This window comes from Eretmochelys imbricata, chromosome 28 (genome assembly GCF_965152235.1).
Source record: "Eretmochelys imbricata isolate rEreImb1 chromosome 28, rEreImb1.hap1, whole genome shotgun sequence".
NCBI lineage: Eukaryota > Metazoa > Chordata > Testudines > Cheloniidae > Eretmochelys > Eretmochelys imbricata.
The window spans coordinates 7,357,336-7,370,062 of NC_135599.1; the positions used below are offsets into that span (position 1 = coordinate 7,357,336).

A 12,727-nucleotide genomic window follows, 5' to 3' on the forward strand; every position below is an offset into this window, starting at 1 on the left:
TGAGTGACATAGAATCATAGAATATCAGGGTTGGAAGGGACCTCAGGAGGTCATCTAGTCCAACCCCCTGCTCAAAGCAGGACCAATCCCCAATTAAATCTCCCAGAATGATTCCATTCTGCAGGGAACAATCCTGAACTTGGAGAGCTCAAGGTCTTTGTAGGGCATCCCAAAGGTTTCCTGCATTCCCAAACAATTTTTGAGTTGGTTTAAGTAATTCCTCACCTGTGCAGGAAGCTCTTGGGAGCACTTCTGTCTCAGAGCCCTGGAGGTCCGGGACACATGGCTCTTCCCCTCGTTCCAGCTGCGAGATCACATCAGGTTTGGAAATTGGAAACCCTACTCCAGGCAAAGAAAACAAGGGAGGTCAGTGGAATTTGTGGGATACTTGTCACAAAGAACAGTCCATGGTTGTAATCCCAGCTCATTTTTTAAGCACTAACATCCCAAGGCCATCTTCATTGGCTCAAAGTGGCAGAATAGTTATTATTATATAAATAATATTCATTACCTTAGTGCCTAAGGAGCAACTAACAGTGGGTCACCATTATACTAGGGAAAGTACAGAGAATAGCAGATGGCCCATGCCCTGAAGAATTTACAATCTAAATAGAATACAATCTAAATAGAAAGACAGGCACAGAATGGGGGAAGGCGTAGAACCCATTGTTAGAATATAGATATTCAAGCCTGCCTGTAAAGTCTACACGTTAAGAACTTAGGTGTATTTTTTATCACTTAGCTACTTACAGGGGTATAAAAGCAAAGAATCAAACTCACAGTACGCCTGTGTATGGGCCTTCTCTCACTAGGATAGCCTAAGAACAAGGCCACAGACGAAGGCCCTTGGCTAAGCAGATGGGGCAGCCAAAAGCTGGGAAGCATACGGTCACATCCTCATATCCCAAACGAGTCACGTTGAAATAAGGTGGTACTGGGCTGTTAGGAAGACGATCCTGTCCAGATGGTGCCCATCACCATCAGATAAAGAAACAGATCTTAAGATGGTTAAAGAAAACGTAGTTTGATAGCATCCTGTCCGGCAAGAAATCACTTATCAATGGTTGTGAAACCCTCATTTCCGTATTGTTTTATCTTTATGGCCACCATTTTTACCTTGTTAATCAGTCTAGTTCTCTAAGTGTTTCTGTCTGTTGTGTAATTAATTTTGCTAGGTGTAAGTTAATTAGGGTAGTGGGATATAATTGGTTAGAGAATTATGTTACAATATGTTGGAATTGGTTAGTTAAATTTCAGTACGGTTGGTTAAGGTATAGCTGAGCATATTATTATATAAAGGGGGTCAAACAGGAGGGGGAAGGGAAACTAATCATTTTGTTTAAGAGGGGTGAAATGGGAACAGGGACACAGGCGAGGCGCTGCGGCGTCAGAGCTGGGAAGGGAGACAGGGAAAATGCTCTGCGGAGTCAGAGCTGGGAAGGGAACATGGGGAAACAGGCTTTGTCGGCGTACAGAGATAAGCGCAACTGGTGTGAAGGACTTTGCAATATGCCTGCTTGGAAACTAACCCCAATAAGCATCGCATTATCTGCGCTTCGGACTTCTGGTCTTTTGCTGCTTGCTGTCTGCGTGACAAGAACCAGAGAAGTGGGAGGGTGAATGGAAAGCCTTGTAACAAAAATGACATAATCTGATAACCAAGAGGTAAGCCTTTAAGGAAGGTTTTAATACACTTTGGAACTGATCAGGGATTCCCATGAGGACTGATGAGGGGGCGATGGTAAATACACTTTTAGATCCTTTTATATCTTTTCCCCATCAGGCACACGGTCATGGATCCATAGGATCTCTGCAATGCCCTGGCTTTTAAACAGTCCTTGGGAGCTGCGGGCACGAGACCCCCAAGAGGTCCCACTCTTCCTACAAGGATGAGCCATGGAGCTTCAACATCTGAGACTGAGCCTCTGGCTTCAACACTCCTATTCCAACTGTGAGCTCTGTCCAGCAGGTCCAGCTGAACGACACTCCTCTTCAGAGATGTTCCTCAGTCAATGCACAGAGCAAGTTTTTCCTGTGACACTGGGCAGACTTTTAAAATACAGCAAGATTTATTAGTCAACTGAAACACAGCACTGGAAAGCCCTTAGATTAGGACAGAGAAGTGAAGAAGACAATATAGTCCATGCTGGCCAATGCCCTTGAGCCATGCTGCTGCAGAAAACAGTTTGGTTTCCTTTCACTGTGCCTGTCCATTTGTCTTTGCTCCGGTAGGGCTCTCTGTATCTGCAAGCCCAGTTCTTCCTGCACCAAAAATATAACAAGTCCATGTATGCTTCACTCAGCGAAGTGGAGATCCTCCCATGGAGAGGTGAGAATTATTCCCTTGTCTCTGTCCGTTATTCCACTGATGTAGGTTGGTCCCAGCCAGTCCTTAATGACCCATTCATATCACCCCATGACAGCTACATGACAAAAAACCTCATGTCTCCTGCTCTTTATAATCATAGCAATACCAATCACAGAGGGAAACTGAGGTGTGTATTGGCATCATACATGTATCACCAAAATTCCCACCTCTATGACACACACACATATACACACTGCTCACAGCCCTTGGAGAGAAAGCAAAGTACAGGAACTGGAGGTTAGTCCAGTGAACACAGTGGAGGAGAAGCTGCAATCCTCAAACTCTAGTCAAAAAGGAGAGACATGTGGGTCCCGACCCATAGAGAGGGGCTGGCTAGAGGCCTGATACCCGAGAGGGCATTCCTTGAGCCGACCATGGAAGCAGGTCAAAGGCTTAACTACCCCAGAACTGTGACATCGCAGAAGCACATTTTGGGGAATTAGGAAATCTAGTGACTCAGGTGTAATGGGAGGGAGAATGAAACTCTTCCAGTGTGTGGAGAAGGCTGGGGAATGAAACACTAAAATTCAGGAGCAACAGCCTCTAATTCTTCCAGAAAAGGAGAATGTAAGAAACAAGAATTGGGCCAAGCAACCTCAGGAGGGACAGGCTCAAAGATCCAAGGAGCCTGGAGGGAAAACAGCTTGTGGCTGCTGCAGATGGGGAGAGGGGGGAAAAAGACTCTTTCCAAACTCTCACTCCTGTTGACCCCGACCTGATTTTATGCTCTATGACCTAGTCTCATGTCTTGTGGTCAATTTTATACTCGCTGGAGGTAAAATGTCATGATCAGAGTATTGCTTATTATCTTGGAACATGTGTGGAGGGGGAAGGAGGTGAACATAAATAAATGGGTTATTAAGGGCAGGGACTATACTACAGCCGGAATCAAAGCTCTGAGATCGATCCACCGGTGGTCGATGTAGCAGGTCTAGTAAAGCCCCGCCAAAATGACTGCAGATCGAGTTAGGTAAGTAGACCCTGCGGTAACTCGACCTAAGGTACATCGACTCCAGCTACATTATTCATACAGCTGGAGTTGCGCAGCGTAGGTTGACTGACCAGGGTAGTGTAGACATAATCTAAGGTTGCTACAGGTAAGGGCCTTATATTAGGTTGAGGCTTTGTGGGAGTAGTTATGCTGAAGTCTGGGATTTACCTGAATAGGCCTAAGGAGAGGATCCCAGGTGAGATATTTTGCACCCTCATTTTGAGAGACTAATGAGTAACCACAAACAGGTGCAACACACCACAGGATTCTGAAAGAAGGAGGTTTGGGGCGGCTTTAGCAATTAGACAGGTTTCAGAGTAGCAGCCGTGTTAGTCTGTATTCGCAAAAACAAAAGGGAGACTTGTGGCACCTTAGAGACTAACAAACTTATTAGAGCATAAGCTTTCGTGAGCTACAGCTCACTTCCACTGAATGCATCCAATGAAGTGAGCTGTAGGTCACGAAAGCTTATGCTCAAATCAGTTTGTTAGTGTCTAAGGTGCCAGAAGTCCTCTTTTTTTTTTTTTTTAGTAATTAGGTTGCTATGAGGTATCTCAGCAGCTGGACTGCATTCATATATTAGAATTATTAAGAAATAAGTGACGTAAATCATGAGTATTAATGCTTGATGCCTAATTATAGACTTCCCAAAGGCCACATAGAATCATAGAATATCAGGGTTGGAAGGGACCTCAGGAGGTATCTAGTCCAACCTCCTGCTCAAAGCAGGACCAATCCCCAATTAAATCATCCCAGCCAGGGCTTTGTCAAGCCTGACCTTAAAAACTTCTAAGGAAGGAGATTCTACCACCTCCCTAGGTAACGCATTCCAGTGTTTCACCACCCTCGTTGTGAAAAAGTTTTTCCTAATATCCAACCTAAACCTCCCCCACTGCAACTTGAGACCATTACTCCTTGTTCTGTCATCTGCTACCGCTGAGAACAGTCTAGAGCCATCCTCTTTGGAACCCCCTTTCAGGGAGTTGAAAGCAGCTATCAAATCCCCCCTCACTCTTCTCTTCTGCAGACTAAACATCCCCAGTTCCCTCAGCCTCTCCTCATTAAGTCATGTGTTCCAGACCCCTAATCATTTTTGTTGCCCTTCGCTGGACTCTCTCCAATTTATCCACATCCTTCTTGTAGTGTGGGGCCCAAAACTGGACACAGTACTCCAGATGAGGCCTCACCCATGTCAAATAGAGGGGGACGATCACGTCCCTCGATCTGCTCGCTATGCCCCTACTTATACATCCCAAAATGCCATTGGCCTTCTTGGCAACAAGGGCACACTGCTGACTCATATCCAGCTTCTCGTCCACTGTCACCCCTAGGTTCTTTTCCGCAGAACTGCTGCCTAGCCATTCGGTCCCTAGTCTGTAGCTGTGCATTGGGTTCTTCCGTCCTAAGTGCAGGACCCTGCACTTATCCTTATTGAACCTCATCAGATTTCTTTTGGCCCAATCCTCCAATCTGTCTAGGTCCCTCTGTATCCTATCCCTGCCCTCCAGCGTATCTACCACTCCTCCCAGTTTAGTATCAACAAGAATACTGTGGGAGACCGTGTCAAAAGCTTTGCTAAAGTCAAGATACAATACATCCACTGCTTTCTCTTCATCCACAGAACCAGTAATCTCATCATAGAAGGCGATTAGATTAGTCAGGCATGACCTTCCCTTGGTGAATCCATGCTGACTGTTCCTGATCACTTTCCTCTCATGTAAGTGCTTCAGGATTGATTCTTTGAGGACCTGCTCCATTATTCTTCCAGGGACTGAAGTGAGGCTCACTGGCCTGTAGTTCCCAGGATCCTCCTTCTTCCCTTTTTTAAAGATTGGCACTACATTAGCCTTTTTCCAGTCATCCGGGACTTCCCCCTGTCAAGGTTCCTCCCCCACTCTGAACTCTAGGGTACAGATGTGGGGACCTGCATGAAAAACCTCCTAAGCTTATCTTTACCAGCTTAGGTCAAAACTTCCCCAAGGTACAAAATATTCCCCCCCGTTGTCCTTGGACTGGCCGCTACCACCACCAAACTAATACTGGTTACTGGGGAAGAGCTGTTTGGACGCGTCTTTCCCCCCAAAATACTTCCCAAAACCCTGCACCCCACTTCCTGGACAAGGTTTGGTAAAAAGCCTCACCAATTTGCCTAGGTGACTACAGACCCAGACCCTTGGATCTTAAGAACAATGAACAATCCTCCCAACACTTGCACCCCCCCCTTTCCGGGGAAATGTTGGATAAAAAGCCTCACCAATTTGCATAGGTGACCACAGACCCAAACCCTTCGATCTGAGAACAATGAAAAAGCATTCAGTTTTTTACAAGAAGACTTTTAATAGAAAATAGAAGTAAATAGAAATAAAGAAATCCCCCCTGTAAAATCAGGATGGTAGATATCTTACAGGGTAATTAGATTCAAAAACATAGAGAACCCCTCTAGGCAAAACCTTAAGTTACAAAAAAGATATACAGACAGAAATAGTTATTCTATTCAGCACAATTCTTTTCTCAGCCATTTAAAGAAATCATAATCTAACACATACCTAGCTAGATTACTTACTAAAAGTTCTAAGACTCCATTCCTGGTCTATCCCTGGCAAAGACCAGCATACAGACAGACACAGACCCTTTGTTTCTCTCCCTCCTCCCAGCTTTTGAAAGTATCTTGTCTCCTCATTGGTCATTTTGGTCAGGTGCCAGCGAGGTTACCTTTAGCTTCTTAACCCTTTACAGGTGAGAGGAGCTTTCCCCTGGCCAGGAGGGATTTCAAGGGGGTTTACCCTTCCCTTTATATTTATGACACCCCCGTTCGCCACGAGTTTTCAAAGATAATGGCCAATGGCTCTGCAATCACAGCCGCCAGTTCCTTTAGCACTCTCGGATGCAACTCGTCTGGCCCCATGGACTTGTGCACGTCCAGCTTTTCTAAATAGTCCCTAACCACCTCTTTCTCCACAGAGGGCTGGCCATCTCTTCCCCATGTTGTGATGCCCAGCACAGCAGTCTGGGAGCTGACCTTGTTAGTGAAGACAGAGGCAAAAAAAGCATTGAGTACATTAGCTTTTTCCACATCCTCTGTCACTAAGTTGCCTCCCTCATTCATTAAGGGGCCCACACTTTCCTTGGCTTTCTTCTTGTTGCCAACATACCTGAAGAAACCCTTCTTGTTACTCTTGACATCTCTCGCTAGCTGCAGCTCCAGGTGCGATTTGGCCTTCCTGATTTCATTCCTACATGCCCGAGCAATATTTTTATACTCTTCCCTGGTCATATGTCCAACCTTCCACTTCTTGTAAGCTTCTTTTTTATGTTTAAGATCCGCTAGGATTTCACCATTAAGCCAAGCTGGTCGCCTGCCATATTTACTATTCTTTCGACACATCGGGATGGTTTGTCCCTGTAACCTCAACAGGGATTCCTTGAAATACAGCCAGCTCTCCTGGACTCCTTTCCCCTTCATGTTAGTCCCCCAGGGGATCCTACCCATCCGTTCCCTGAGGGAGTCGAAGTCTGCTTTCCTGAAGTCCAGGGTCCGTATTCTGCTGCTTACCTTTCTTCCCTGTGTCAGGATCCTGAACTCAACCAACTCATGGTCACTGCCTCCCAGATTCCCATCCACTTTTGCTTCCCCTACTAATTCTTCCCGGTTTGTGAGCAGCAGGTCAAGAAAAGCTCCCCCCCTAGTTGGCTCCTCTAGCACTTGCACCAAGAAATTGTCCCCTACGCTTTCCAAAAACTTCCTGGATTGTCTATGCACCGCTGTATTGCTCTCCCAGCAGATATCAGGAAAATTAAAGTCACCCATGAGAACCAGGGCGTGCGATCTAGTAGCTTCTGCGAGCTGCCGGAAGAAAGCCTCATCCACCTCATCCCCCTGGTCCAGTGGTCTATAGCAGACTCCCGCCACTACGTCACTCTTGTTGCTCACACTTCTAAACTTAATCCAGAGACACTCAGGTTTTTCTGCAGTTTCGTAGCGGAGCTCTGAGCAGTCATACTGCTCCCTTACATACAGTGCTACTCCCCCACCTTTTCTGCCCTGCCTGTCCTTCCTGAACCGTTTATATCCATCCATGACAGTACTCCAGTCATGTGAGTTATCCCACCAAGTCTCTGTTATTCCAATCACGTCATAATTCCTTGACATCACCAGGACCTCCAGTTCTCCCTGCTTGTTTCCAAGGCTTTGTGCATTCGTATATAAGCACTTGAGATAACCTGCTGATCGCCCCTCATTCTCAGTATGAGGCAGGAGCCCTCCCCTCACAGACATTCCTGCCTGTGCTTCCTCCCGGTATCCCGCTTTCCCACTTACCTCAGGGCTTTGGTCTCCTTTCCCCGGTGAACCTAGTTGAAAGCCCTCCTCACTAGGTTAGTCAGCCTGCTCACAAAGATGCTCTTCCCTCTCTTCGTAAGGTGGAGCCCGTCTCTGCCCAGCACTCCTCCTTCATGGAACACCATCCCATGGTCAAAGAATCCAAAGCCTTCTCTCCGACACCACCTGCGTAGCCATTCGTTGACTTCCACGATTCGACGGTCCCTACCCAGGCCTTTTCCTTCCACGGGAAGGATGGACGAGAACACCACTTGCGCCTCAAACTCCTTTATCCTTCTTCCCAGAGCCACGTAGTCCGCAGTGATCTGCTCAAGGTCATTCTTGGCAGTATCATTGGTGCCCACGTGGAGAAGCAGGAAGGGGTAGCGATCCGAGGGCTTGACGAGTCTCGGCAGTCTCTCCGTCACATAGCAAATCTTAGCCCCCGGCAAGCAGCAGACTTCTCGGTTTTCCCGGTCAGGGCGGCAGATAGATGACTCAGTCCCCCGAAGGAGAGAGTCCCCGACCACCACCACCCGCCTCCTTCTCTTGGGAGTGGTGGTCGTGGAACCCCCTATCTCAGGACAGTGCATTTCATGCCTTCCAACCAGCGGAGTCTCCTTCTGCTTTCTCCCCCCAGACATATCATCTGGTCCACATATGGGTTGGGACAACTATTGACATTATTGTAATCAGAGTAAAGGAGCAGATATGGTATATAGCCGTACTATTTCCATAAGGAAGGGGATAAAATACCTCTCCTAGTTACCATTTTCTCATTTTGTTGGGTCCCTGAGACAGTGTAAACTAAAGCAGGGCCTAGCTTCTGATGGTCTCCCTTGCCCCTCCACCTTTGTTTCCAATGGTGTCCATAACTGGTAAATATGCACCATGCAAGACCCTCTTTACTATACTTATCTTAGTATAATCGTTAGGTGTATTGATTTTTGCCTATGTTTTCAATTATAACTGTCTGTATTAAATCAAGTTTCTGTGTGTTTCACCCTATGTCATCTCCTCCATTAAATTTGAGTCGCCATGGACAAGGGCAAGTTGTACCCCAATACATAACCTTATAGGTGTAAAAATGGTACAGGCTACACTACCACCCTGTGACATCACCAACAAAGTGCCCATTTGTGCCTGGGTAGCGGCCCTGCCATGCGGGGAGGAATGCAGCAAGGATTCAGGATCGGTGGCCAAGGTTGCTGTGCAGAGAGATGGGGAGGGTATATGGGGAGGGAGGTCAAGAGTTAAAATAATAGTATTTGGGGAAAAAAATGTATACGAAGTGAAACTGAACAGAAATAAAACTGGAGTGTAGGCTCTAAAGCCACAAGGCTTGGGTAGGGATTCGGGGTTAAAGGTCTGGGATCCCCCACAGCTCTAGATCCCTAAAAATCTCCTCCCTCCCACTGACCCACCCAGCCCACTGCCTGGGTGCTATTCCTCCACACTCCCCTCCCCTTCTTCCCATTACTCTCAGCCGGCACCACCTCCTGGAACCTTGGGAGCTTCTTATGTTCCCTCCTTGTCTCTCACTACCTCATCCCTCCCTGCTGCTTCTTAGCTCTAACCCTGCACACACCCTCCCCATGTCCTGGCACCCAGAATTATCTACTCCCCCCCTTCTGCTCCCCTCCCACAGCTCTGTTCTCCCTTCACCCGTGGGGTCCTGAATGGCAATGTTATACACTCTCATATCAAAAGAGGAGCTCGTCTGACTGTCACACAAGCCATGCATGAGTCATACACCTATTTAACTAATTTAGAATTCTACAGGCAGCATATTTTCCTCTTAAAATGAGGAAAAGGCATGAAAGCTACAGTTATTAATGTAAAAAGAAAAGGAGTATTTGTGGCACCTTGGAGACTAACAAATTTATTTGAGCATAAGCTTTCGTGAGCTATAGCTCATGTCATCGGATGCAAGTACTCCTTTTCTTTTTGTGGATACAGACTAACACGGCTGCGACTCTGAGACCAGTTATTAATGTAGCCAATAAGGATGTATTAAATGCAATTTTAAAATGACTGACAGCACCAAAAAGGCACATGTCCAAAAATTATACTAGTGTGTGGGAGATCAGGCAAAAAAAGGTGGGCAAGGAAACTTGCCAAAACTTATATGATGAATAAAGGTATAAAGTTATGACTACTCAGGTTCTTTAGAGACCCCACAGCTTCTACTAACCGACGGGACAGGACTCCTTACCCAGCAAGACCACCGTCTCGTAGTTCTCCTGCATGACATCTCTGTACAGGGCTCTCTGAGTGGGGTCCAGGAGAGCCCATTCGCCCTTGGTGAAATACACAGCCACCTCCTCAAAAGTCACCAGCCCCTAAAAGAGAAAGAGTCCAACACTCAGTACCTGCTGCCCCAGTCACAGCCCCACTATTCACTGAACAGCAGCACCAGGTAAATTGAAGGTCCGGGAGGCACATGTTAACAGAGTCCCACCACACCTTGCTTAGAGAGGCCAGGAGGCATCAGAGGGTAGAAAGACAGAACCTTTGTGTCCCCCAGCTGATAAATGTGAAGACCCTGCCTCCTTCTGTCACATACCTACTAGCCAGAGCTTGATATAGTAGATGGGGCCGTCTCTGGACCCTGCTGGTGGCTCCCTGGTAGGAATCCCAACACACTCCAAATAAAATATACAGAAGAAAAGGGGAAGTCAATAGTAAAGAATATAAGTTAGGTCAGAATTGTAGAAAATTGGTAATGATCAATCAATGAAAATAAGAAGGAAGTTTTTTTAAAGTATATTAAGTACAAAATTAATCCTAACAATGGCAGTGATAAATTATTAGCTGGAAATGGCAGAATATAAAAAATAATGCAGAAAAGGTAAAAGTGTTCAATAACAATTTCTTTCCTGGATTTGGAGAAAAACAGATGATGTACTCATATCATAAGATGTTGACGCCGACAGTCTTTCTATTCCAAGAAGAACTCACGAGGATGTTAAACAGCAGCTATTAAAGTTAGACATGTTTAAATCAGCGGGTCCAGATAACAAGAGTTTTGAAAGACCTGGCAGAGGAGTATGGTGGACTGTTAATGTGGTTTTAATTAGGACTGGCTGAATCTCAAGCAAAGCAGTGTGAGAAGGGCCAGGCCAGCTTGAGGGTTAGAGGGCACAGCGGTTCCCAGAAGCCCCCCAGACTACACCCCGGGGTGACAGCCCATCACATCCTAGAGTACACAGTTCTCAGCAGGTTTGTCACATTCTGTCCCCTCCCTTTCTCCACACTAGATAGTTCCTGCCTCCCACTACCTCTAGCAGCTCCCACCCTCCTATGCATTTACTGCTCCTCTCCCTCCAAGCAGAACCCACCACCAGCTCCCTGATAATCCCTTACCTGAGCCAGCTCCATTGCAGCCATTTCCTTCCCCCTGGGAGGACGGGATGATCTGGAGTGAAACCTGGATGTTATTCTGTAGCCTGCCAGGGTGAAAAGGGCAATGTGACAGAATTCAGACAGGGGTTTTGTCCATTCCAAAAGACAATTCCCCCCAGGATTTGTCCCTGCTAATGGACATTCTAGGTTCTGCCACACTGTGAAGCACAGAGTGACCTTATTCCAGTAGAAGCCTAGCCACCTCCCACAAGGGTGTAACCCTCTGAGACATGGTGAAACCCTCCCAGTTACAGAGTCTCTGTTACACTTATCAAGTTTGTGAGCATTACCAAGGTGGGAGGGGTTGCAAGTGTTTTGGAGGATAGGAAAGAGATCTGGGGGTCATAGTGGATTACAAGCTAAATGAGAGTCAACAGCGTTAAACTAAAAAAGCAAGTATCATTCTGGGATGTATTAGCAGATGTATTGTAAGCAAGACACGAGAAGTAATTCTTCCGCTCTACTCTGCGCGGATTAGGCCTCAACTGGAGTAGTGTGTCCAGTTCTGGGCACCACATTTCAGGAAAGATGTGAAGAAATTGGAGAAAGTCTGGAGAAGAGCAACAAAAATGATTAAAGGTCTAGGAAGGGAAGATTGAAAAAAATTGGGTTTGTTTAGTCTGGAAAAGAGAAGACTGAGAGGGGACATGATCACAGTTTTCAAGTACATATAAGGTTGTTACAAGGAGGAGGGGGAAAATTTGTTCTACTTAACCTCTGAGGATAGGACAAGAAGCAATGGGCTTAAATTGCAAGAAGGGAGGTTTAGGTTGGACATTAGGAAAAACTTCCTAACTGTCAGAGTGGTTTAGCACCGGAATAAATTGCCAAGGGAGGTTGTGGAATCTCCATCATTGGGAATTTTTAAGTGCAGGCTGGACAAACACCTCTCAGGGATGGTAAGATAATACTTAGTCCTGCCTTGAGTGAAGGGGACTGGACTTGAGTGACTTCTCGAGGTCCCTTCCAGTTCTATTATTCTGTAAACCAAAGGCCAGAGAAGAGCAGAATCAAAGGAGTCACTTTGGGAGATTCTCCCTGTCATTGTCCCCAAGGCAGCTGTCTCGGGGGGCTGCCAAACAAGGCCAGCACTAGACTCACCGAGGCCCAGGGCAGAAAGCTGAAGTCCCAGTGCATGGGGCTGAAGTTCAGGGCCCTGAGCCCCACCTCCCAGAGCTGAAGCCAAAGCCTAAGCAATGTCGCTTTGTGGGGGCCCCAGGCAGTTGCCCTGCTTGCTACCCTCTAACACCAGCCCTGGCTTTTATATGTAGAAAACCACTTATTGTGGACCACGTGGGCCGCGGAGTTTTTATAGCATGTTAGGGGGGCCTCAGAAAGAAAAAATTTGAGAACCCCCGGTGTAAGGGACCATCTGTCACAAAGGTGAGCTCACCTATGTGGTGAGATCTATGGGATGACCCAAGGGGACTGTCTGTGATTCTATGTTAATGCTGTTACAGTGCCTGAAGCCTTTACACTGGATACTTGATGGGTGAAATCTACGTATCAACCTCACAATCAATTTGGGGTTTGTTCCCTGCTTCTTACCGGTGTGAAAGTGGAAAAAGGGATAAAGGGAATTTGAACGCAGACATCTTAGTTTTTTTAGGAATAGAGCAAGAGTCAGGCTAACTCTAACTCTAAG

At 46.5% G+C, this 12,727-nt stretch overlaps 1 protein-coding gene across 4 annotated transcripts in view; it reads right to left on the minus strand.

Moving 5' to 3' along the window:
• Positions 1-12,727, minus strand: part of LOC144258277 (uncharacterized) — a 31,357-nt gene that overhangs the window by 7,027 nt on the left and 11,603 nt on the right. For 2 of the 4 annotated variants that reach the window (XM_077806722.1, XM_077806721.1), the window contains exons 2-4: positions 11,044-11,126; positions 9,893-10,019; positions 226-339 (exon numbers count right to left, since the gene is read on the minus strand). In XM_077806722.1, coding sequence (XP_077662848.1) covers positions 226-339; positions 9,893-10,019; positions 11,044-11,067 — 265 coding nt within the window. In that variant the 5' untranslated portion in view covers positions 11,068-11,126. Of the gene's footprint in view, positions 1-225; positions 340-780; positions 918-9,892; positions 10,020-10,243; positions 10,323-11,043; positions 11,127-12,727 lie in introns of those variants that run through there. The other 2 variants (XM_077806723.1, XM_077806724.1) reach the window with 2 other exon arrangements.